At 41.2% G+C, this 26,007-nt stretch overlaps 3 protein-coding genes across 7 annotated transcripts in view; 2 read left to right on the top strand and 1 right to left on the bottom strand.

Moving 5' to 3' along the window:
* The window catches only part of LOC121544748 (ral GTPase-activating protein subunit alpha-1-like), a 117,895-nt gene extending 110,922 nt beyond the window's left edge, over nt 1-6,973 (bottom strand). Inside the window, exon 1 of the mRNA XM_045209109.1 lies at nt 6,620-6,973. Coding sequence (XP_045065044.1) covers nt 6,620-6,725 — 106 coding nt within the window. The 5' untranslated portion in view covers nt 6,726-6,973. The remainder of the gene's footprint in view (nt 1-6,619) is intronic.
* Nucleotides 6,974-8,124: 1,151 nt separating this feature from the next.
* Nucleotides 8,125-12,763, top strand: LOC121544749 (breast cancer metastasis-suppressor 1-like protein-A). Of its 3 annotated transcripts, none has more exons than XM_041854868.2 (11): nt 8,125-8,570; nt 8,664-8,817; nt 8,937-9,027; nt 9,134-9,261; nt 9,457-9,536; nt 9,698-9,794; nt 9,999-10,088; nt 10,253-10,317; nt 10,565-10,592; nt 10,862-10,991; nt 11,114-12,763. In XM_041854868.2, the coding sequence occupies exons 2-11, from the start codon at nt 8,682-8,684 to the stop codon at nt 11,229-11,231; spliced, it is 963 nt and encodes a 320-aa protein (XP_041710802.1). In that variant the 5' UTR covers nt 8,125-8,570; nt 8,664-8,681; the 3' UTR covers nt 11,232-12,763. The 3 variants fall into 3 exon arrangements, with proteins under 3 accessions (XP_041710802.1, XP_041710800.1, XP_041710801.1); XM_041854866.2 differs by having other exon boundaries at nt 8,127-8,570; nt 10,565-10,604; XM_041854867.2 differs by having other exon boundaries at nt 8,127-8,570; nt 8,668-8,817; nt 10,565-10,604.
* A 154-nt stretch (nt 12,764-12,917) lies between these two features.
* The window catches only part of LOC121544750 (tetratricopeptide repeat protein 7B), a 94,276-nt gene continuing 81,186 nt past the window's right edge, over nt 12,918-26,007 (top strand). For 2 of the 3 annotated variants that reach the window (XM_041854869.2, XM_045209110.1), the window contains exons 1-4: nt 12,918-13,108; nt 16,265-16,419; nt 16,782-16,950; nt 20,300-20,433. In XM_041854869.2, the coding sequence (XP_041710803.1) occupies nt 12,988-13,108; nt 16,265-16,419; nt 16,782-16,950; nt 20,300-20,433 (579 nt within the window). In that variant the 5' untranslated portion in view covers nt 12,918-12,987. Of the gene's footprint in view, nt 13,109-16,264; nt 16,427-16,781; nt 16,951-20,299; nt 20,434-26,007 lie in introns of those variants that run through there. The other variant, XM_045209111.1, reaches the window with a different exon arrangement.

The following is a 26,007-nucleotide window of genomic DNA, read 5'->3' on the forward strand; positions in this document are numbered from 1 at the left end:
AAAAACATATGGAAATGTCTGCTCTACCCAAAATTACAACCAAATAATTGCAGCCTTACCGCAAAAATGGAAGAGGAAAGTGGAAGGAGGAGAAAGTAAGGAACTTGTCTGTCGGCCTTGCATTAAATAACATAATTGGTTAAGGAAAACTGTGATAAATAAAAGGTATATCAGTTTCATTTAAGGACCAAAGGATTGACAGCCGTCCCATATAGATTGCAAAATAGTTGGGAAGACATTTTTTACGTACCGATCCCATGGCATAGTGTTTATGAACTGATACGCAAAACGACACCGGATTCAAAACTTAGAATCTTTCAATTTAAATTATTATATCAAATTATTGCTACCAATATAATGTTATTTATATGGGGGATACAATCTTCCCAGCTCTGCAGATTTTGCTGGTGGTACTGTCCATTTGTAGCTTGTTTTTGGACACAGGTCCAGGAATGGCTAAAGGATTGCAATATTTACCTGGAACTAACCCTGCAGATAGCACTACTGGGTGATCTGAAAAGTCATAGTCAATCGATCAATAAAATAATAATACTATTAGCAAAAATGTTTATTTTCAATTCACAATCTGTAGAAACAATGAGAATAGAAAGGTTCAGAACTTTTGTGAGACATCACAGTACAGTTGAAATATATATGGCAAATAGAAATCCTATATGGATGGTGTTAAAAGATAGATGGGAGGTGTTGAATGGAATTGAAGGATGGGACTAATAACAACTAACAACAAACAATAACAAGATAACTAATAATTTAGGCACGCTGTGTCCATAATAAGTGTATGGGTTGTAGGTTGGGAGCTTTTGTGAAGGAGCACAGTTAGAAAGATATGGCATATAGAAGCAAACCGGATGGACATCATGAAAATGATCGGAGAGGTTGAGAGTAGAAGAAGTTCAGGAGAAAGAACAAACAAAATGTAATTACTGTAAAATTGACTGTGTCCATAAAATGTAGATCGTGGGTATGGGCTGGAAGTAGAGGCCTAGGCGTTGTTGTTCACTAGTTTACTCCAAGTGGGGAAAGGGTGGAGGGGTTGAAAGTAATATATATATATTTTTAAAGGATATGTATGTGTATGTATGTATGTACAGTGGGGAGAACAAGTATTTGATACACTGCCGATTTTGCAGGTTTTTCTACTTACAAAGCATGTAGAGGTCTGTAATTTTTATCATAGGTACACTTCAACTGTGAGAGACTACAGAGATCATACGTTTCCTGTAGGTCTTGACCAGGTTTGCACACACTGCAGCAGGGATTTTGGCCCACTCCTCCATACAGACCTTCTCCAGATCCTTCAGGTTTCGGGGCTGTCGCTGGGCAATACGGACTTTCAGCTCCCTCCAAAGATTTTCTATTGGGTTCAGGTCTGGAGACTGGCTAGGCCACTCCAGGACCTTGAGATGCTTCTTACGGAGCCACTCCTTAGTTGCCCTGGCTGTGTGTTTCGGGTCGTTGTCATGCTGGAAGACCCAGCCACGACCCATCTTCAATGCTCTTACTGAGGGAAGGAGGTTGTTGGCCAAGATCTCGCGATACATGGCCCCATCCATCCTCCCCTCAATACGGTGCAGTCGTCCTGTCCCCTTTGCAGAAAAGCATCCCCAAAGAATGATGTTTCCACCTCCATGCTTCATGGTTGGGATGGTGTTCTTGGGGTTGTACTCATCCTTCTTCTTCCTCCAAACACGGCGAGTGGAGTTTAGACCAAAAAGCTCTATTTTTGTCTCATCAGACCACATGATCTTCTCCCATTCCTCCTCTGGATCATCCAGATGGTCATTGGCAAACTTCAGACGGGCCTGGACATGCGCTGGCTTGAGCAGGGGGACCTTGCGTGCGCTGCAGGATTTTAATCCATGACGGCGTAGTGTGTTACTAATGGTTTTCTTTGAGACTGTGGTCCCAGCTCTCTTCAGGTCATTGACCAGGTCCTGCCGTGTAGTTCTGGGCTGATCCCTCACCTTCCTCATGATCATTGATGCCCCACGAGGTGAGATCTTGCATGGAGCCCCAAACCGAGGGTGATTGACCGTCATCTTGAACTTCTTCCATGTTCTAATAATTGCGCCAACAGTTGCTGCCTTCTCACCAAGCTGCTTGCCTATTGTCCTGTAGCCCATCCCAGCCTTGTGCAGGTATACAATTTTATCCCTGATGTCCTTACACAGCTCTCTGGTCTTGGCCATTGTGGAGAGGTTGGAGTCTGTTTGATTGAGTGTGTGGACAGGTGTCTTTTATACAGGTAACGAGTTCAAACAGGTGCAGTTAATACAGGTAATGAGTGGAGAACAGGAGGGCTTTTTAAAGAAAAACTAACAGGTCTGTGAGAGCCGGAATTCTTACTGGTTGGTAGGTGATCAAATACTTATGTCATGCAATAAAATGCAAATGAATTACTTAAAAATCATACAATGAGATTTTCTGGATTTTTGTTTTAGATTCCGTCTCTCACAGTTGAAGTGTACCTATGATAAAAATTACAGACCTCTACATGCTTTGTAAGTAGGAAAACTTGCAAAATCGGCAGTGTATCAAATACTTGTTCTCCCCACTGTATGTGTGTGTATATATGTGTGTATATATATATATATATATAAACATGGGGGATTGGAAGTGATGCAGATGGAAGTTACAATCTATCTGCAATATTAAGCTGATCTACCCCCCCAAAATAAAAAATAAATAAAACTGTTTTAAGATGCAAGTTTGATTATTGTCAACTTCAAATGAGTTTGTGTTACAACTTAAGCTACAAACTGATAATTTATTTGTCTTTAATGTTTGAATCTCATGGATTGTTTGCACAATTAAACTTTTAATTCTCAATTTTAATCTTGCAATGTTCTGCACAAACTTAATCACATCTGTTGATGTTTTAATATTAGAATTAGAGCAACTTTATTGTGCACGCAATGTGGAGATTTTAATGTTTTTAAAAGACATTGCACAGAAACATCTTACTTTTTCTTAAAATTGTCATGTAATGTAGAAAAACACTGTTTTTTTATGCATTTTATATTTTTACGTTTGAATGTTGAATTATTTTAACGTTGTTAAAAAAAACACATCACCATGCATAATTGTAATCCTGTTTTTAGAAGTTCATGATGAAATGTTTTTGTGTGATAATCATTTCAGGCACATTTGTTGTATTTTATTAAGCATTAAAGGCTTCATTGTTGTTGAATAAGAAACCATGTTTACTCTTAATGTGTGTGTGTTTGATTAAGAGGGAAACAGAGAGAGAGATCTGCCAAAAAAATTACACCATAACAAATGACCAGCAATGATCATTTGGTACAACCAGTGTTTTTAATGTTAAAAAAACAATTCAATTATGTTATTGTCTCAAAAATGCAGAGAGAAGCTCAATCTATAAGAGAAAAATGCATTTCTATAAAATGTTGTATGGTTTTCATTTATTTAACAGAAGTTGTAGTTGACAGTCATTCAAAATGGTTTGTCCAGTGAAAAGTGAGGGAAAAAAAAGATATTTATTATACTGTAACTTATAACTTCTTTAATGTTGTATATTTGAGACCATGCATATATTCATATTTTACCCTTCTTTGCTTGAAATAATGGTCCAAAAACCTTTTTTATTTTTGTATTATTTTATGGTCGCACCGAATGACATTTTTTTAGGAGGTCAATTTAACAATCGCATAAAAAAACAAATTTTTAACAACTATTTTTTGTGACAAACCCTGAAAGTGCATAGGTAAAACTCAAGGGAACATAAAAAGTGTATCAATTTTTTTCACTTTTTAAAACCTTATATACGTAATTGAACCTCTAGTTGTGGCCACAACCGGACTAGATTAATTGTGAACTACTCTTGGCGGAATGCATCGCTTGACTGCCGTGAGGGTGATAAGCACAATATCGTTCGCGAACTGCAGGACCCAAACGGTTCTTTTTTTTTTTGTCCATTAAGCAAAGGCTGTGTGTATGTTTTAGTTCTACAAAGATGTGTCCATCATAATATTCAATAATCAATTAATTTCATTCATTCACCATGCGATCAATTATCAGTTCTAAACATGTATTGTCCCACCACTGCAACTCCCGTACGGACACAGGAGAGGCGAAGGTCGAGAGCCGCGCGTCCTCCGAAATTCAACCCAACCGAGCCGCACTGCTTCTTGACACAATGCCCGTTTAACCGGGGAAGCCAGCCGCACCAATGTGTCGGAGGCAACGCCGTAAACCTGGCGACCGTGTCAGCGTGCACTGCACCCGGCCCACCACAGGAGTCGCTAGTGCGCGATGGGCCAAACCCTCCCCTAACCTGGACGACGCTGGGCCAATTGTGCGCCGCCCCATGGGTCTCCCGGTCGCGGCCGTCTGCGACAGAGCCTGGACTCGAACCAGGATCTCTAGTGGCACAGCTAGCACTGAGATGCAGTGCCTTAGACCACTGCGCCACTCGGGAGGTATTCGTCTTCTTTATGCTGCCTGCAGCATGATCTAGTTCCATGCGCGCATGAATACGTAAGCTCGCTAGATAGCTACATAAGGTAAAACAACATGTAATGTTTCACCTGGAAACACTGACCAACACTTTGGTTCTTACCCTGTCAATAATTCATCCATGGCTTATTCATTTGTTGTCATGTCAAACAACAATATATTCAAGGTCCTTTTTTTATTTGATTTTTTCTATCGAAGATTATGTTTAAAGAAGCCCTGGATGTTGATTAAGCTATGGGAAACACTGACTGAGCTTAGGCTACACATCCTGTGTGGCGTCATGCCTGAAGCTTGTCCTCCGTTGCTCAGCTGCCATTATGGTCAGGCAGTGCCGCACCACAGCCACACTTCTCTCTACTAGGCCAAGCCTATATCCCCAACATGATTGTGTGATTGTTATCTGGGCCTGAAATTCCCCATGGAGAGAGAGCTGGCCATGGCACACACATCCAATTTACACAGAGTACAGTTCCTAACCTACTCCCTTCTCCTTGGCAAACTGAATCCACTCTAGGTATACACTGTGTATGCAGCACTTTTGAAATAAAAGTAGCTTCTACAGTTAGCTAAGGCACAGCCCTAAAATAATGTTTTTACACTGTCAAAATTAGCCTATTTTTTGCTATACTAAAGTTATGATATTATTAGCCTATAGTTTTACATGAATTAGCCTAGATTATTTTTTCTTAACGAAACGCTAGGCCTAACACATCTCATTTAAACACATTACATTATTATTACACAGTATGTGGCTATGCTGTTTCTCAGTAGCACACACACCTCTCCAACCTCATGCCGCATCGAAAACAACTGGGAACTCGGAAATCTCCGACTTCATACAGTGCGTTCAAGACAGCTGGGAACTCTAAAAAATGAGGTCCGACTGGGAAAAATTGGTTTTGAACAGTCATCCAATTCAGAATTCCAAGTCGGAAACTCAGGCATCCTTCTAGAGCTCCGACTTTCCAACCTGAAGACCACTGATGTCATGATTTGCGTTGTTTGTTTTGTTTCCAGTTGTATTGAATGCGCCATCAGCTACTGGCACATCCGCACAATGGCATGATGACAGTCTGTGTTCCTACTCCAGTTGCTGTACTGGGGGACATTGGAAACTGGAAACCTGGTATGTGCATTGAACACAATAGGGGAAATAGGTTCATGAGATGGAGCAGCAATGTTTCACTCACAAGTCACAATGCCATGAAGTTTTCATCTTTGTCCATAGCTTCTACAAATACAACACAATTTAAACATCTAGTCCATTTCCTCTCAATATCATATTTTTAAAAGCCTTGGAACAGACCATGCAACAAGGGGGCTTTTGGCTTTAAACTCAGGACCCTTTGGTGAAACAGTAGGACTCTGCTCTCTCTAGGACTGACTTTCCTGACAAATACCAAAGGAAGCCACGGTTTATGTCTGCTATTTTTTCACAGGGTTCACCCAGTGCTGCTCACAGACCCAAGCCCATCCTCCAGACATAGTCTGTCTTGCAGGTAGTTCTTGATGAACTCCCTCAATTAGCTAATTGCCTGACATCTCAAATCTGGTTCTAGTATATGTCGCATCTTTAGTCCACAAATTGTGCAGAAGGCAAGGGGCAAGACAGAGACAAATTAATGAAGACATATAATGACAAACGGGACTGTATATCAAAACGATCCGCGCTATACAGCATCCTTGGGATGTCCCTACCCCATTGAAGTTGAAATGTAAAATGGTTAAGGTTAGGTAAGGGTAGGGGTTAAGGACGTCCCAAAGACCCCGGATAACACTGATCAAATCAAAACATGGTTGACATCTCGAATTCTTTAGAATAAAATAGATATGGACCAGCTTGAGCCAATGTGATTACAATCAGTATGTAACCAGCACATCAAATTCATTTTAAGCATTACAATTACACACAACATTTTATAATGCCTAGCAACAACTGTATGCTTCCAATCCGTCCAATGATGGAGAGTAGCAACAATTAGGCACGTTAGCTAGCTACTCCGCATCAAAAACAGATAATAGTCGCGAGCTCACTTCAGCTAGGATAGCTTTGGTTTAGCTGTAGCATCAAGCTATAGCTAGCCCAGCAAGATAGCCGACAAAATGTCTAATTTCGACTTACCTATAACGATCCGCAGGTGTTTTAGGCGTGTCAGTACATCTTTTTTGGGATCCAACACTTTCGGTGTTGATTTTTTGACGTCCCCATGAGGCTTTTTGGAGAACATTCCGAAAGCAGGAGAAAAACAAATCTGTAGGAGGGAGCAAGCCCCTGTTAATCTTCAAAAGATTGCTAACTACAAGAGAGCTGTGGGTCCGTTATCATTTGATGATGTACTGCGACCTAACAGCCTTCAAGGACGATAACATGTATACAAATAGATAAAAGTCGGTGAGAGGTGTGCATTTTGCAGAAAAGAGCTTATGTAAAATGTTGCTACCAACCCAGCAGCCCAACCAACACACCTCTCCCCAAAATCTCAAAACATGGCGGAGCTTGAGATATGAAAAACAAGTTAATGGAAATCAGAGCAATTCAACGCTGCACTCCGGTAGAATAAATACATAAATCATATTTTAATGTAGTGTCTGGTTTGATTCATTTAAACATGTTAGATGACAGTCAGATCCTAATGAATGGCATAGTGTATCCCAAGCAAGAAAGCAATCTGGAATTTTAATTTCAAAGACCACTACTTGTGGGTGCACCATGTAATAAAAAAGCAAAAGCTTCACATTATATGGAAAAGTGAAAGTGCATTAGTCTACATTTATCATACTGTGTTCCGTGACTGTCGTTGTGCGTGTGTAATGTTTACACTCTGATTGTTTTTGTCTTTGTTTTGTTTAATTTGCTTTTTTGGTTTTTGTCATTATTGTTATGTTTATTGTTTATTTCACTTGCTTAAGCAATGTAAACAAGTTTCCATGCCAATAAAGAAAAGCAATTGGTTGCACCGCTACAGACGGCTATATCAGTCTGCTAATACAGGACTAGTAAAGGCCCAGTGCAGGTAAGGGTTAGGGTAACGGTAAGGCTACTTTTGTGGGAGAAAATAAATCATCATTATTTTTTTAAATAATATGTTTGTTTTATTCTGAATTTCCAGGGGTGCTTCAGCACCCCTACTTCCCGCGACTGTGCCTGTCTCCCTTCCTCCAAATGCACTGATTTGATTGGAACTGGACATGTAACAGCACATTACCTAAAGCCAGGCACCACATTGCTTTCCCCTGTTCTGTGATTTCAGTTGAGATCTAGATGTGTGAAATACTGACAGTATTTACTGAAATATCTAGTTACAGAGTAACTACATATTGACTTACATAAGGTTTCACGCATGCTTTAATTACCAGCATATTAATTGAACATTCGAGACAGTTACAGTACTACTGTAACTACATACTGACTTACATAAGGTTTACGCATGCGTTAATTAGCAGGATATTAATTGAAAATTCGAGACAACGTTCTCATTCTCAACTTTTCTTGATTTGATTTGTATGGTCTAACGAGATGGTGTGCTGCTTTGTCAAACCCTGGGGAATGTAGTTTGACTTTTCCCCTTTTGTACGATTACAACATGGTGAAATTGTTGTAAAACAACTACAATTCCCTAGCATCAAAATCTACGTCAATTACGCGCCAGTGAACCGCTGCGATTTATCGTTTGTTTTTAGCTTGGACGCTTGCTGGCTAGCTAGCTAACGTTAGCTAGCTTTCCATCAGTGCTTACCGCTTATTTAATCGGACATAAAACGAGATTATTTATTATTTATCTTTCTGTTTCTTTATTGTACTATTGCTAAAAAAAAATATATACTAATCTTACCGATATATTAATGTCATCCGATAAACTCCTGTCCTGTGTAGTTTTCGAAAGCTAGCTTCACTTGCTAGCTAGCTAGCAAGCGAGCTATCTTAATTTCCGGTGTTTTTTTGTTGTTGTTTTATTCGCTAACTAACTAACGTTAGCTTTACAACGATTTTGGTAGCTATTGCTAATGTAGATACCAATCTCTTTTGTTGGAAGTACAAAATAAAATTACTCTGTTAACGTTAGTAGTTGAAGGTAAGTTCAAGCTTTGAACTAGCTAACTTTAGTCAACATTATTATGACTAGTTCATATATTTGGCATTGTGATACAACCATTCTGATTAAAAGCCAGGCAAGGAAGACAACATGCCGGTACATTCTCGAGAAAAGAAAGAAAGTAATCATGAGGAGATGGAAGTCGACTATCCCGAACAAGACGGGAGCAGTTCAGATGAGGATGACACTGAGAGCTCGTCCGTGTCAGAGGATGGGGACAGCTCGGGTAAGAATTGTTTTACCAACCCAGTTTGTTTGTAAGCTACAAGTGATTTGCTACACATGTTACATAAAAGCATCTAATGTGTTTCATTGATTTTTTTGGACATCATGCATGCATTGTAGAGATGGATGATGAGGACTGTGAAAGGAGAAGGGTGGAGTGCCTTGATGAAATGACAAATCTGGAGAAACAATTTGGAGACCTGAAAGACCAGTAAGTCACTGATTGCATTTACTGATTGGATTTACCTTATAAATATGTCTCAATTCCATCAGTGTGTCAAACAGATGAATGTAGCTAAGGTGCTGTTTTTGTTCAGGTTGTACAAGGAGAGGTTGAGTCAGGTGGATGCCAAACTCAAGGAGGTGATTGCAGGCAAGGCTTCAGAGTACCTGGACCCCCTGGCAAATCTGCAGGAGAACATGCAGATCAGAACAAAGGTTGCTGGTAAGTCTGTTGCAAGCTAATCTTTGGATTACATTATTTATATAGCTTTAAACTGATTTCACAAATTGCTGTGGCATTGAACACCTGATTAATAAATTAATGTTTCCTAATTGTCATCCAGAAGTTGACAAAGTAAATCTGATTGAATGAACAGTATGCTGGCATGTCTCACTGTCAAATTGTTTTCCTTCTCAGGGATCTACCGGGAGCTCTGTATAGAGTCTGTAAAAAACAAGTATGACTGTGAAATCCAAGCAGCTTTCCAGCACTGGGAGGTGAGCATTGATGTTGGGAAGTCCACATTGATGTTGGGAAGTCCACATTTCATAGCTCTACCCATGTCCATCTTCAAACCTCTGATGTCGAATTAATTTATTTGTATACTGTCTTAATTTATGATAATTTGAAACCATTGATTTGTCTTTGTTTGTCGCAGAGTGAGAAGCTGCTATTGTTTGATACAGTGCAGAGTGAACTTGTGGAAAAGATCAGGCGACTGGAGGAGGACAGGCACAGTATAGATATAACCTCAGGTATCATCAAGTCATTAAGCATGCATAACCCAGCTCTCATATGGCTAGTTCACCAGACAGTTGCAAGCCTAGTCCTGGACTTAAAAGCTATTTAATGGAGCATGCCTTTTAGTCCAGGACTAGGCTTAGTCTGTGTCCAGGAAACTGTCCGATAATGCCATGTCTTAATATTTCCTCTCCTCATTGACCCTTCTTTTCTCACAGAGCTCTGGAATGATGAGCTGCAGTCAAGGAAGAACAAGAGGAAAGATCCATTTAGTCCAGACAAAAATAAGAAGCCAGTTGTTGTGTCAGATATCCTCTTTCATCATCTGAGTCTCAACAGAAGTTTATTTTTATTTTTACAATCTTGGTCTGTGTTATGTGTGTACTTGCCCCCCCCACACACATACACATACACACACACACACACACACACACACTGCCTTTACATACCAGTATTTCCTTAACATTCGTACGACCATATATTGTCTACATGTTACAAGACTTGGATATACTGGAGGACTGGACAGCAATCAGAAAGGTACCTTGCCTCGTATATGCATAGTATGGTCCTCTGTAGCTCAGTTGGTAGAGCCTGGCGCTTGTAATGCCAGGATAGTGTGTTCGATTCCCGGGACCACCCATACATAAATAAAAACGTATGCAAGTGTGACTAAGTCGCTTAGGATAAAAGCGTCTGCTAAATGTCATTTATTATTATTATATTAGTATGTTTTGGATTTATATGATGATTATGATCATATTCTAACAATTTTAATATATTAAAGGCTGTTGCTACTTTGGGACCTCACAGAGGTAAGACTGATGGTAAGACTCAACATCAATTTTGAAGTAAAGAATTGTGCTGTAATGTTTCATCACTCTATTCTGTTACTGTCTGAGATCCTGTCCCTCGTCCCTTTTTGGTTTTCTGAACCAAACTATGAATGAACACCATACATAAATAAACACTATTTAATGTTAGTAAGTTGAAATGATATGTTATAAGAAGTTACTATACCAATTTGAAGTGTGTACCTTTGTGACTAAATCTTTTTTTGTTTCCATCAAACATTAAATTCCAGTCTCCACCAATAAAAATGAAAAGTATCAGCATAACGCTCGATCAGAAGAGGGAAAGTTGTATTATGACGGAGAATGGTACTGCCGTGGACAGACGATATGCATCGACAAGAAAGATGAAGTTCCCACAAGGTGAAAATACTGGCATCCTTGGAAAATAAAAATACTTTGCTTCCAAAAATATAATGTCCTTTATCTAACCATTTAATAATTTCAATGTTTAATCTTCTTGTCTTGCCCCCCTCTGTCCAAAGAGCCATAATTACCACAATCAACCACGATGAGGTTTGGTTCAAACGACTTGACGGCAGCAAATCCAAGCTGTACATCTCTCAGCTCCAGAAAGCCAAATACACTATCAAACACTCCTAATTCTCAGGTCAACTTGCACCACTCCCTCTCCAAAGCTGAGGAGTTATTAAAAGATCCCCATGGTGCCATCTTCTGCCAGTTTTATGTTTTCTAATGAATTCTGAATGGAATGTTATCTATACTTAAAATACAGTTTTTATGAAATACATTTTTTTTGTTATTTTGATGAGATGGGTGTGGGTCCTCTAAATAGTATCGTGTGTGACTGTAGGTGTGAATATGACCATGTTCCAATGGCATCTTTATTGGGCAAGACAAAGACGGATATGGAGAAAATTAGTTTCCATATTCTCTTTTTCTACAGGTTTGCCTTAACAGTAGCTCAAAGCATTCGGATGAGAAAATGTACAGTATAATGGAATAACACTGTAAGATCTATAGAAAGTTACATGGGACATCAGTGTATATCAGCCTCTCATGTAACATTGCCAAGTATCCATTATCTCTTGCCATACCCGTCTCTGCCAGTTGTACTTTTTGTAATTTATGATCAATTCTTTATGTTAGTGGTATGGTACCGGTGATGACTGTCTGTATAACTTTAACACTTATGTCTTACATCTTCCAATGCAGTATTCATTTGTTTCTTGCTGTCTGTCTTAATGACATTCCTACATAGGGTTTTTAAATTGTAGTAACGTTCCCAGAATTCCCAGGTTTTCCAGAAAACCCGGTTGAAAGTGTCCCAGAATCAGAAGAGAATAAGCAGGAAATCCGCAATCCTCCGCCCTAGATTTCTGGAAAACCAGTGAATTTTGGGAAAGTTACCAGAACTTTGCAACCCTACTCTTACCTCACTTTGAGATGCTGTGGGTTTGCTAGAGCAGAACCACTGTCTTAATGTACAGAATAAAATGGGCCTGCATGTTTTATATAAAAAAGGGGAAAATATATGTTTAAACTTTGTCTGGATTATTTAGAGGCCAAGCAATTTTCTGACAAGATCCAGTGAAATGCACATTACTTTTTCTACACTTTTCCATAATCTCATGTCATGTGTTCTTGTTGAGGTCAGCATCTATGTCCGCATTTCTACAACAGTAAAAAATATATCTTAAGCTGTTTTACTTGGGCTAAAGATATGCCCCTAAATCACAGAGCAGTTTGGAGATTCCGGTCTTGTTTCATGTATAAAAGTTGCTGCAATACCATAATTTGCCACAGCCAGTTTCTCCTACCTAAACAGCAAAGTGTTTTCTTGTTACTGAAAGCTTTTTTGTTATTAAAAAGCTTTTTGACTTGCCCAAACTCTACTGCCAAGACTAAGATCAATATTTGAAATGTGTATTGAAATGTACTAATGTGAATGTTGGTGTGAAAATAATATGAACTGTTTTGTTGTCAAAAGCAGAACAAATGACTTGGATGTTGTATGCAAGGTTGCAGCAAGGAGTAGTAGTCTGTTCTTGTACTAAAGCCCTTTGGGAGAAAGTATCAATATGAATGTGGTATTAAGTATTTCGATTTCATCATGACTGCCTGTTTGTTCATAAAAAAATAAATAAAAAAAAGTTGACTAAACAAAAAGTAAACATGGTGAAACTACATCGCTGTGATTATGTCCTTGCATGCATTTTTGGAAATGGCAATAAAACCTGAATAAAAACATTAATTAATAGTTTCACATTAACAGATGTGAGAGTGACAGCTACCGGTGGGTATCGCTGTTTCCCTTCGGATGAACTTTTCCAACCCGTGCCGCAGCTGACGCTTCGTGGCTGTTGTGTTTTAGTCTGCTAAAGAGTCTGAACTGAAAATGACAGCGAGAAAGTCTGGGTCACGACTCGAGACAGAGATAGAACGATGCCGTTCGGAAGGGCAATGGGACAAGATACCAGAGCTTGTACGGCAGCTCTCTGCCAAACTAATATCAAATGGTAAGATTTGCTCTGCCGTTCATTTAACGATTTGGGGCCTGGACAGGAGACAGAATCCACGGGCTTTCCTAACCACGTCAGCGGGAATGAAATGTCCATTGCGAGTCGCTTCCAGCTAGCCAGCTATTTCTAGAGGTCATGCGTCTGTAAGAACGACATAATGATCTTGAACACACCGGTATAGTTTATATTTAGCGAAAACCCAAAACTCCTTTGATCGTACGCACGCACGCACTCACTTTTCTGTCATTTAGGGCCCAGTCTAGCCGTAGCTGACTAACTTGGGCAGAGAGTATTCCCACTGTGCATACTTGTTGAAAGTTCTCACTCAGGAAATATTTCTAAACTATTTTACTGAGCTCGCTAGCTATCATACCACTTGCATAGGTAGACTTCATAGAAATAGTCCTGCATATCAATGACCTCATCATACACAGTGGAGCGACTTCCTGCTTACTGAAATCAACATAAACAAAATTGAAATCTGTGCGCAATAGCATGCCTCAAGGAGAGGGGAAATTGTTTTCTCAACAGATTTCAGTTCTGGTGATGTCTGTAACAGGAAGTCGCCTTGCTGGAATATTGATGTAATTTAACTTAACCTTTAATGCCGCGTTCAAAACAACTGGGAACTCGGAACTCTCCCGCCTCTTTCTAGAGCTCGATCACTGACGTCATGATTTGACATCGTATTTTTCCGAGTTCCCAGTTGTGCTGAACGCGGCATAAATGTCATATTTTGGCATGCAAGCATGTTTTGTTGACGTAAACTGACATGCCTTCTTATGTCAGTCAGACCAGAGCATAGGGGCAGTTAACAAACGGTTAACAAACTGGATTAGCCTACAAGTCGCTTTAAAATCCAACAAAGCAAGACGTTGAGGTGTTGAATAACACTATTACTACTAATCTTGGTTGACCAGTATTTTTGTCTGTAGTACAGACTTAGGCCTATAATCTGCTTCACACCCTACAAACATATTGCACCACACCAGGCTTCTCAATTTGTGGTGACTGGCTTTTTGCATCAAGGAGACAGAGTTTGGCCTACCCATTTCCAGCCAGCAGTTTTGGGTCTCCCTTCATTCACTTTTATCCCTATCAACTTTGACTGTACATTTGTTGCTGAATACTGATGCTGGAGTATTGTTGATGCTGGAGTATTGTACAGAACGTAAAGGAATCTGCATGTTAGTGCCAGGGTTTGCTGATCTGTGTTTACCTCTGATATATTATTGGAACATGATGTGTGCTGTCATCACACATATGACTAAAGTAGTGAGCCTATTTGGAAAATAATCAGTGGCCTGTAGCCTGGGTCGTATTCATTAGTGCTTATAAACTAAAACAAGTTTTATTTTTATTGGATAAGGTCAGGTAGTCTTTCCCTTTTTCAGACCGTTTCCTTCTGTTTGTTGCCGAGTGAATACGACCCTGTTGAACTGGGAGGGTAGGCTATGTTACATGTCATGATTCATGAACCATACTGGAGGTCAGTGGCGGTCAGTGACGTTTAGGATGAGGGAGGACAATTATTTTTTATGAGTGCCTTATTTCTATTACAGCATATTGGATGTCATTCTTATTCCATTCACCCAGCCCAGTTTAGGCTACTACATGATACTCACATTTTCCATATACCCATCATGAGGTTGCTACAACCTAGCCTATGAATGAAAGTTTACAACGTAGGTGCACAGACAGTGACACATTCAATACTGCCTTGTACACTCTTGCCTGCACCTAGCTGACCAAGAGTGTAATCAATAGTCCAACAGTTGCAAACAAGAGTTTCTATTGGACAAATTCAGGTTTGTTTATCCCTGTTTCATTTCCGTTTGCTTCCTTTTAAGATACATTTTTCAACAGAATCGGCGGAATGAATACACCCCTGATCACACACAAACACAGTTCACTTTCATAGCAGCCACATACAAACAGCATGATCATTTTGCTTGTTGTATAATTCCTTCTCGCATCTACTCGCTCTCCTCCTCTCACCTTTTTCCTTCGCTTGTGGACTTCAGTGCACAACAAATCAGCTGTCAGTGACCAGGCAAGCCAAACCTTCATATCATAACTGCTAACCGCTACACACAGCCTACATCGTTGTCACTATATTAGCTAGCTAACATCATAGTCAACATAGCTACTAGAACTAACACATTAGTAAACCTGCTACAGTAAGCAGTTTAGCAGTTACACCGGCGGGCCCCGGTGGCGATAAATTAATCAAATCAAAAGCTTACCTTGACTTGGAATAGTTCCAGTGTTGGATAGCCATAGCCAGCTAGCTAACATAGCATCCCTCTCTTTTTGAGCGGGTGTTTGAGTAAGCTAAACTAGCTAGCTGCATTCGTTAGCTAAGTGAAAGTGGAAAAAAAATACAACAAAATATTGCTAGCTCTCTCTCTCTCTTGCTTCTCCTTCATGTTAAAAACTCTTCAACTATTGTCTTGCTCTCTCTTTGAGTCAACTACTCACCACATTTTATGCACTGCAGTGCTAGCTAGCTGTAGCTTATGCTTTCAGTGCTAGATCAATTCTCTGATCCTTTGATTGGGTGGACAACATGTCAGTTCATGCTGCAAGAGCTCTGATAGGTTGGAGGACGTCCTCTGGAAGCTGTCATAATTACTGTGTAAGTCTATGGAAGGGGGTGAGAACCATGAGCCTCCAAGGTTTTGTATTGAAGTCAATGTAGCCAGAGGAGGTCAGAAACTAGCTGTCCTCCTTCTACACCAGGGTTCTTCAATTCCGGTCCTGGAGGGCCGAAACACTTCTGTTTTTTATTTCTACCTGGTAGTTAATTGCACTCACCTGGTGTCCCAGGTCTGAATTAGCCCCTGATTAGAAGGAGAGGATGAAAAACAGAGGTGTTTGGGCCCTCCAGGACCGGAATTGAAGAACCCTGTTCTACACCATGGCACTACCCTACAGAGTGCTGTTGAGGCGACCTTCATTGCAAAACAGTGTGTTTTAATACATGATTTGGTGATGTGAATATATTTAGTATAGTTTTATCTAAAAAGTATAACTTTTAATGTTTCACTATTTTTATTTTTATGAAATACACTGAGGAGGATGGTCCTCCCCTTCCTCCTCTGAGGAGCCTCCACTGCTGGAGGTATAGACTAAACTGTGTTTGTGTTTCAGATGACCTGGGGGAGCTGCTGCTGGGGGAGGCCAAGCTCCAGCAGTACCTCAAGGAGAACCCCATCAAGCAGGGGGCCAGCCCCAGGGGCCCAAGACCCCGGCTTGTGGAGGTCCGCAAGCACCTGACCGCTGCCCTGGACCGAGGGAACCTCAAGGTAGATGGTAATGATATAACACAGTAGACCTCACCTATAGCCATTAGTATCCGTCATATGTCCAGTCTAGTTTAGTCTTGTAACAGTGTTATAACAGTATAGTCCAGTCTTATAACAGTATTATAATACTGCAAAAGGGTAACACTGGTTTAATCAGGATCTAGCTTTACACTCACAGCTTTCCCAAACTGAAAGAATCCCCTTTAAATTGTATAACCTCCTATCACTGCCTCACTCCCTCGTGCTGCTTCTATGCACCCTTTTTCTCTGAAACATGAACATTTAGCTACACATATTTTTGTGTTTAGGAGAAAACATGTGGCTACACACTATCGGTCTCTTCTCTTTCCTTTCGTGCCTAGCCGGACTACATGCAAGAGGCTAGTATGTTGATGGCCAAGCTGTCCTACGTGGAGGAAGACTACAGTGAGGCCTTCAACCAGTATGGCAAAGTGACCCTGGACGAGCTGGCGCTGGTGGGAGCCCCCGTCTACCGTCTCTCCATGATTGCCGAAGCATACGCTACCAAAGGTAAGAGGCTTGGGTGCCAATTGTATAATTCCCTCACATTACACAAGTCCAGGTTTTTCCTGGCTCAAAAAGGGGCTTAGGTGGTGGCAGTGGCCGTGAAGAAACCTTTGGGTGGCCTACCCAAAAAGGTCTTGTGCAGGAAAACCCTGCCAGTATTTCCCAATTCAAAATCTATACAACAAAATTGTCCACGGGAACAGATCTATGGTAGGGGAAACACTGCATAACCCTACTTTCTATTCTACTACCAAATCTCAGCTTCAAACTTAACTCTGCTTCAGTACTCTACACGTTCCATTCTAGTAATTTGATGACTAGCTCGATAGGCTGTGTCATCATTCTATTCTAAAGGACGTTGAGCCTAATCTGTGGTGCTGAATCCCTCTGTTCTCCCCCTGCCTCAGTCATTCATTGAGAAAGTGCTGAGGCTGAGCCTGGGGTATTACCTAACTCTGCTGGTCTGGTCCGTCTGAGTCAGGACCTGGTGCCTGCCCTGCCGTTGCACCCCTGAACTCTGTCACTGTATGCTTGCCAGGGGGATGCTTAGCTTAGCTGATGAGAACACAATGTGACCAACTCATTATGCAGCTCCTGTCTGTGGATGCTTGCTCAGGCCTTTCCCTCAGAATTCTGCACTAATACAGGGGGACGTTGGATTGACCTGCTGTAAAATGGAGATGGTTTTGATAGATAAGTAGTGGCATTTAAATGTCCTATAATAGAGTCAGTTGCTGTATCTAAATCTAGTGTGTATTTTAAAATGGACATGACATGGAGGAAAAATACATTGTCTCTGAAAATAGGAAAATTACACAGCAGGACCAGTCCTCTCAGCTTGAGCTAGTATCCCCTGCAATGTGTTGTTTGGCCATGTGGAAGCAGTAGAGGTTCACTGTTCACTATGCTGTGTTTGAACATGCAGAGAGAAGTCCTCTCACACACACAACACACAACACACACTCTCACTCTCTCAGTTTCTCAATGCAGAGCAGAGTGAATGTGTCAGACAGTACTGCAGAGCTTTGATCAGAGTTCTGACAGACCAGCAGCATTACATTGGCTGTGAGTTGGGATAGAAGAAGCTCTACCGTAGTATGGAGCCCCTCAATACAGCAGCCTAGTATACACACACATCTGCCCCCCTCTATACATACAGCAGCCTATCCTAGGGTTTACACAGACCGACCGATGATGCAAGCCGAGCAGTCGCCCGTACAGCATACATCACTGTGGAGCGACTGCATTGCGTAGGCAACCCCACCCCACATAGGCACACACACACATCTCTCCGGGCCGTATTTCCTGCACTCATACTTTGTATATGGAGTGAAGCATTGAAACATTAGGGCTTGACCTGAATGTAGAAAAGCTGACTTTATAGCCGGAAACATCTAGAATGGAAGGAAGTCTCTTCAGATGAAGCTCTCTTTTATGTTAAACAGCATAATTTCTTATATAGCCCTTAATTGGCTTTGCAAGGCAGTGTTGATAGATAGCATAACCTGAGTTCATTCGTCATTTTGTGTGATTTTGTCTGGACCAGCCATCTTGTTTGTCCGATGGGGGGAATGGTAAGACATTACTGCTGTTTTAATTTTAATGAGCGTCCTAATCGAGAGGAGTGGAGGGGAGGAGGAGGTCAGGCCGGCCTGTTTAGAGTGACACAGGAGCCCATTAGGCTGTGAAAGTGCCACAGTGGTATGAATAAGTAATGTGGCACGGCAGCAGAGAGAGCAGAGCCATACAATGACAAGAGAATCCCCCGGGCACCAGTCATTAACCCACATGCACCTCCACCACAGGAAATGTTTATAAGGCAAAGACAAGCCTGGCTGCATACATCCATCTTTGCAGATCTCTCTCTCTCTCTCCCCATATCTCTCCATCCTCCATCCATCCATGGTGGGCGTCCGTCCGTCTGTATGTTAATCTCTCCATCTGTTTGTCTCTTCTCTGGCTTTCTGTTTCTTTATCTATGTATACCTCTCTCTCTCCTCCCCTCTCTCTCTACCTCCATCCCACTCTCTCTTTCCCTCTCGCAGCAGTATTCATGTTCCAGTCATGTCCTATAAAAAGAACACATCTGCACCTCTATGGTACTGGAGGTTTCAGGGTGTGTAAATTAATCATGGGGAGTTGATGGATGAACCATTTGGCTTGTATTGTTTGGACCCTTTAGTGACTGGTTCTATTTGAGCGTCACACAGTTGGAGTAGTCTTGTGTAATTCCAGAGACTAGAGCTATTTATAATTAATTTGTTATTAAGGCTATTATCTATTATTAATGCGTTGTTTGAAAAGGCGGCTTTGGAAACGGCAGATTCGGTTTCATAACAACGAGGTGTGTGTAGCCACGATGGAAGTGTTGTGCTTTCCTCCGTACTGTCTTATTACAAACAGAATGGTCTGGTGATTGACAGAGACACGGCCCACACAAAACAAGATACAGTCTACCCAAAGGTCAGACAGGGATACTTTTCTCATAGAATCATTTTAGGGCCCCGAGTTATTCCTTCCCACGTGAGTTTACATGGAAAAACACTGCCTATAACTAGGGGCACAGACTACATCAAAGGCCCAGAGTTTTTCCTTGCCAGGTTACAAAATCAGGGAAACTCAGGGCCCTACATGAGGGAAAAGAGTGAGAGCCTTCATTTGTGAAACAGCAGCCAGAAGTAGAAGATGATTGTTGTCCTAATCTCATCTATAGAAGAAAGGAAGGCTGTAAAATAAGGTATCTCCTTCAGTCCTTGGCTGACGTGAGGTGAGGCTGGTGGCTGTCCTTGACACAGACCCCAGACACTGGCTCTTGGAGGCCCCAACAAGGCAGGCCAGACAGAGCAGAGCAACGAGTCACTTCCACTGCTCCTAGAGGCCCCAGCCAGTCAGCCCAGATAGGACAGGGCAACGAGACACTTCCACTGCCACCTAACCCTGAGTTCCTGGTTGCTCCTCCAGACATCTGTCAGATTAGTGTCTTGTCCTCTCAGAGAGTGTGATAAAATATCCAGGGGCTCTCTGCTGGCTCTCTGGGAGCTTTGATCACCCACTGATTCATACTGTAGCAGGGACCTGGGATGTGTCACCTTTTCCATGGCTTCTGAGGACGGGCTTCAAGTAGCTAGAAAGGAGAGATGATTGTACACTATGCACGTGCATCCACGCACGCACGCACACACACAAAAACACAAACACACACACTAAAGCTTGAGCATGAACCTTAACCCCTGGTGGGCTGCATTGTGTAGTCTTATCCGGACCAGAGGCAAGGCCACGGTGTGTACAGTATACTGCCTAATGAACTCTGTTTTTAAAGATCCTCCCCTCTTTCTTTATTTCCTCTCTCCAGGTCTGTGTCTAGAGAAAGTCCCGGCTGCATCTCCGTCCCTGTCCAATCGTAACGTGGACAGAGACCAGGAAGTGATTACCTGCTATGAGAAGTCTGGAGACATTGCCCTGCTCTACCTACAGGAAGTAGAGAAGGTAACCTAGCAATCAGCTGACATTGGCTTTACTACTGAATATGATGATGGGAGGGAGAAGATGGGGATGCTTTAATCACTGTGACCAAACCAAATCATTTTCAGGTGATCTAGGCTAATACTAACAAAATAATGAACCCTCAGTTAAAGGTAGACTTGGCGAGATGACATTGCCATGAGCAGCACCGCAGATATTAAGATGAACGGGATGCAAGACTGCAACGTGATAGCAACGGGACCAAAACAGTGGAGAAGTTTAGTCTTGAGCTTCAACACTCTTAGTTGTTGCGGAAATTGACCCACTACTGCTGTTTACTTTGTGCATCTACGTCATCTCGCTGAGTCTACTTTTAAGTTACAATACCAAATAGCCAAGACTAAGGGCCATTCACCAGTAACTTAACTTTTGTTCTCGGATAGTTGCTGTTTGACATTTTAAAGGGAAGATTGCAGAATGAGGTTGCTGTTAAACATTCAGATTTGTTTCATCATTCCAACTAAAGTCCCAACATGACATATCACTTTACATTTGTATTTTGGGAGAAATTTATATTTTATCAGAATAAAATAGTCATGTCGGAAAAGCGACGTTCGGAAATGTGACGTAAAGAGGTGCACTACACGAGCATGAGTGAAGGCACTGTCCACATAAGACGGTAAAGTCCCACATCATACCAAGTTTTAGAAAAAAATATTTTGGCACTCTGAATATAGCCAACTTATCATCTGACCATATCCTATGATTTCTTTATTCTGTATCAGCTACGTTTTTATAATCACTTCTACAGCTCACAGGCTTTTAGCATAGCCTCTTTTAGCTAACCACTAGCAGCACTTATTAGCAGTTCAGCACATCAGCATTTCTCGTACTGTTACACAAAATCAAGATAAACCTTTACCATCATAGTAGACATTGAAAGTCTATAACCAAACTGGCTAAAACTCTGTTGTTGGCCGATGGTAGCTATAGCTAGCCACATGCTAACCTGCGTGCTACTACTAGCAGCAGTAAATCCAGGTATAATGGCTAATACAAACATTGACTACCATGATATCCTGCAAGTTAAATCGATCAGGCAGTTCAGCAAAAATAAAGACATACCTTGAAATAAACAATGACATTCATCTGATGTGTATTTTACTGTTTATTACAGCAAAACATGCTTATTCTATCCCCAAACACCATGCTAGATCTGTGTGAGTGGGCCATTTTGTTTTGCATGGCCAGGTGCACTTACAGTGCCTTCAGAAAGGATTCACACCCCTTGACTTTTTCAAAATGTTGTTGTGTTACAGCCTGAATTTAAAATAGATTAAATTGAGATTTTTTGTCACTGGTCTACACACAATATCCCATAATGTCAAATATATTCAAAGCTGAAATGGCTTGAGTCAATCAGTATTCAACCCCTTTGTTATGGCAAGCCTAAATAAGTTCAGGAGTAAGAATTTGCTTAACAAGTCACAAAGTAAGTAACATGGACTCTGTGCGCAATAATAGTGTTTAACATGATTTATGAATTTTAGACTTTGAGAGAAAAATATATTTCTCCATCCATTCAATATCAACCCCTCTGTCAACCCCACACATACAATTATCTGTAAGGTCCCTCAGTCAAGTAGGTAATTTCAAACACAGATTCAACCACAAAGACCAGGGATTATTTCCAATACCTCACAAAGTACACCAATTGGTAGATGGATAAAAATAACAAAAACAGACATTGAATATCCCTTTGAGCATGGTGAAGTTATTAATTACACTTTGGATGGTGTATCAATAAACCAAATCACTACAAAGATACAGGCGTCCTTCCTAACTCAGTTGCCGGAGAGAAAGGAAACCGCTCAGGGATTTCACCATGAGGCCAATGGTGACTTCAAAACAGTTACAGAGTTTAATGGCTGTGATAGGACAAAACTGAGGATGGATCAACAACATTGTAGTTACACCACAATACTAACCTAATTGACAGAGTGAAAAGCAACAAGGCACTAAAGTAGTACTGCAAAAAATGTGGCAAAGCAATTCACTTTTTGTCCTGAATACTAAGTTTTACAGTATGTTTGGGGCAAATCCAATGCAACACATTACTGAGTACCACTCTCCATATTTTCAAGCATGGTGGTGGCTGCATCATGTTATGGGTATGCTTGAAATCGTTTAGGCCTGGGGAGTTTTTCAGGGTAAAAAATAAACAGAATGGAGCTAAGCAACAGGCAAAATCCTAGAGGAAAACCTGGTTCAGTCTGCTTAACACCAGACACTAGGAGATGAATTCACCTTTCAGCAGGAAAATAACCTAAAACACAAGGTCAAATCTACACTGGAGTTGTTACCAAGAAGACGGTGAATGTTCCTGTGTGGCAGAGTTACAGTTTTGACTTAAATCTGCTTGAAAATCTATGGCAAGACTTGAAGATGGTTGTCTAGCAATGATCAACAACCAATTTGACAGAGTTTGAATATTTTTGAAAAGAATAAATGGGCAAATATTGTACAATCCAGTTCTGCAAAATTCTTAGAGACTTACCCAGAAAGACTCACAGCTGTGATCGCTGCTAAAGGTGATTCTAACTTGTTGACTCAGGGGTGTGAATACTTATGTGTGTATGTGTAGATGGGTGAGAAAAAAATGAATTTAATCAATTTTGAATTCAGGCTGAAACAAAAGCACATGTGGAATAAGTCAAGGGGTATGAATATTTTCTGAAGGCGCTAGCTGGCTATCTTTGGTTTTATCATCTACTAGCAACATGACATGACAAAACTCTTTGGGCACTTTAGTACCTACTTACCCGATTCACCTCCATCACTGAAGCCGCCCGTCGTTGTGCTATAGTAACACCGGTGGTGTCAGTGGACTTGGAGCCTACATTGACTGTGGGCGCAGAACCATTTTTTAGCCTCAGCTTCGCTTGGGAACCACGCATATGACTGAAGCTCCAGGGGTTCCCCTGACCCAGTCTGCCCGCCGCATCCTCACGAAGCGGTCCGACTTTCTTCCTATCTTCTCGCGTTTTGGCCAAAAATGCATGCCGGTTAATAGTGGTTGTAGTGCGCTGCCGCCACGACTAGGCCGTTCCTTTCTTGACCTGAGTCTCAATGTATTATTGGTATTTTAGTTTTTTATATATATAATTCAAGTTACACTGTAACTATCAGTTATAACAACATGTAACTGGTGCTAATTTTTGTCTGTAATTACAGAAGTGTAACAACAAATGCTTGTTACCATGCTTGTTAGAAATAGCCAGGTTTCCACTAAATTCACCAATTTAGTATTTAGTTTCTTCTCTACTGCATCCGATTCAGTAATAACTGTCACAAGGTTGTAATCTCTTGTGGACAGATGTGCTGGGTGTCCGAGATTACTAAGGTTGGAGGATCAATAGACTCTAATTACCTACCCGTGAATGTGCACTCTTCAAAATCTCCATTCAATGTTGTTGCTAGCACAAAAAGGGTACCATCTGGGCTAACTTGGTTGAGTTTAAAATAACAGAGTATGTGGACACCTGCTTCTGGGAAGGCTTTCCACTAGATGTTGTAAGATTGCTGCAGGGATTTGCTTCCATTCAGCCACAAGAGCATTAGTGAGGTCGGGCAGTAATATTGGGAGATTAGGCCTGGCTCGCAGTCGGCGTTCCAATTCATCCCAAAGGTGTTCCATGGGGTTGAGGTCAGGGCTCTGTGCAGGCCAGTCAAGTTCTTCCACACCGATCTCGACAAACCATTTCTGTATGGACCTCGCTTTGTGCACAGGGGCAGAATCGTCTAGAATGTCATTGTATGCTGTAGCGTTAAGATTTCCTTCACTGGAACTAAGGGGCCTCGCCTGAACCATGATTAACAGCCCCAGACCATTATTCCTCCTCCACCAAACTTTACAGTTGGCACTATGCATTGGGACAGGTAGCATTCTCCTGGCATCCGCCAAACCCAGATTCATACGTCGGACTGCCAGATGGTGAAGCGTGATTCATCACTCTAGAGAACGCGTTTCCACTGCTCCAGAATCCAATGGCGGCGAGCTTTACACCACTCCAGCCGACGCTTGGCATTGTGCATGGTGATCTTAGGCTTGTGTGCGGCTGCTCGGCCATGGAAACCCATTTCAAGAAGCTCCCGACAAACAGTTATTGTGCTGACGTTGCTTCCAGAGGTAGTTTGGAACTCGGTAGTGAGTGTTGCAGACTCAGTGGTCCCACTCCTAGACGTTTCCACTTCACAATAACAGCACTTACAATTTACCTGGGCAGCGCTAGCAGGGCAGAAAAACTGACTTGTTGGAAAGGTGGCATCCTATGACGGTGCCACGCTGAAAGTAACTGAGCTCTTCAGTAAGGTCATTCTATTGCCAATGTATGTCTATGGAAATTGCATTGCTGTGTCCTCGATTTTATACACCGGTCAGCAACGGGTGTGGCTGAAATAGCCGAATCCACTAATATGAAGGGGTGTCCACATACTTTTGTATATATAGTGTACGTCAACCTCACTGACTGGGGTCTACCATATGGGTGTCATCCCAGATTATAATAAAAAAATAACTTGTAATTAATGTATACGTTACCCATTATGACAACCTGAACCTCCTTGCCATCCAAGTGGGAGGATAAACACATTAGTACACCACAGAGTACATGTAATATCTGCGTAAGTACAATGTAATTTACTAGGTGTTACACAGGATTTAGCTTGTTAAAATGAAGTGTATCTTGAGGTGTACTTACTTGTAATTATTGTGTACCTAGAAAGTACTTTACCCATTCTGACAATCTAATCATCAGTTTCAGAAATCTCCATCCAAGTGAGAGGATAAACACATTAGTACACTACAGAGTACATAGCTGTAATAATATCTGCATAAATATCTGCATAAGGTTGGCGCTAGTTCTTACCCAGGATTTAGCTATTTAAAGTGAGGTGTAACTTTACAGTTACCTATGAGCAATTTCTATATAGTTACTTGTTACTCATTACCAAGTGAAAATAATAAGTATTGATAGATTAATAATTGTATTAATTAGATTAAACAAAGATATTGTACCTACGCAATAACATAAAAATAACTATTCTAGGGGTGACTCATCTGTAGCCTATAGTATGGTGAGTAGCCTATAGAAAAATGGCGATTGTCTTTTTCTTCCCTTTTTAACGTTACAAGTAACAATGGAAATCGACAACGCTGTCTCTGACTTAGCTTTGGGACACAATATCGGAAGTCTGTGTATTGGTTGGACTCCCTGAGTTGTTTATCGTTCTGGTGGCGAGCGACAGAAAATAACCCTACAACAAATAGCCGGCTTCACCCAAAAAAGGTTTCCTGTCAACAAAGGCATATGGATAATCTCTAGGAACTCTATTTACCAGATGTAAAGTGAAATGTGACCTCGCTATCAAATAACAGTCTGAGTCCAACTTTTGTCCGAACCGCACCATATTCCTGCTGTGTAGACAGTGGTAGATTTTGTGGTTGGACGTCTTGCGTGAAGTGCGTGGTCTAATGGCAGCCCGCTGTCTAACTCCACAGGAATATGGTGCTGTTCAGACAACAGTTGGATTCAGACG

Source organism: Coregonus clupeaformis, chromosome 29 (assembly GCF_020615455.1).
Source record: "Coregonus clupeaformis isolate EN_2021a chromosome 29, ASM2061545v1, whole genome shotgun sequence".
Taxonomy (NCBI): domain Eukaryota; kingdom Metazoa; phylum Chordata; class Actinopteri; order Salmoniformes; family Salmonidae; genus Coregonus; species Coregonus clupeaformis.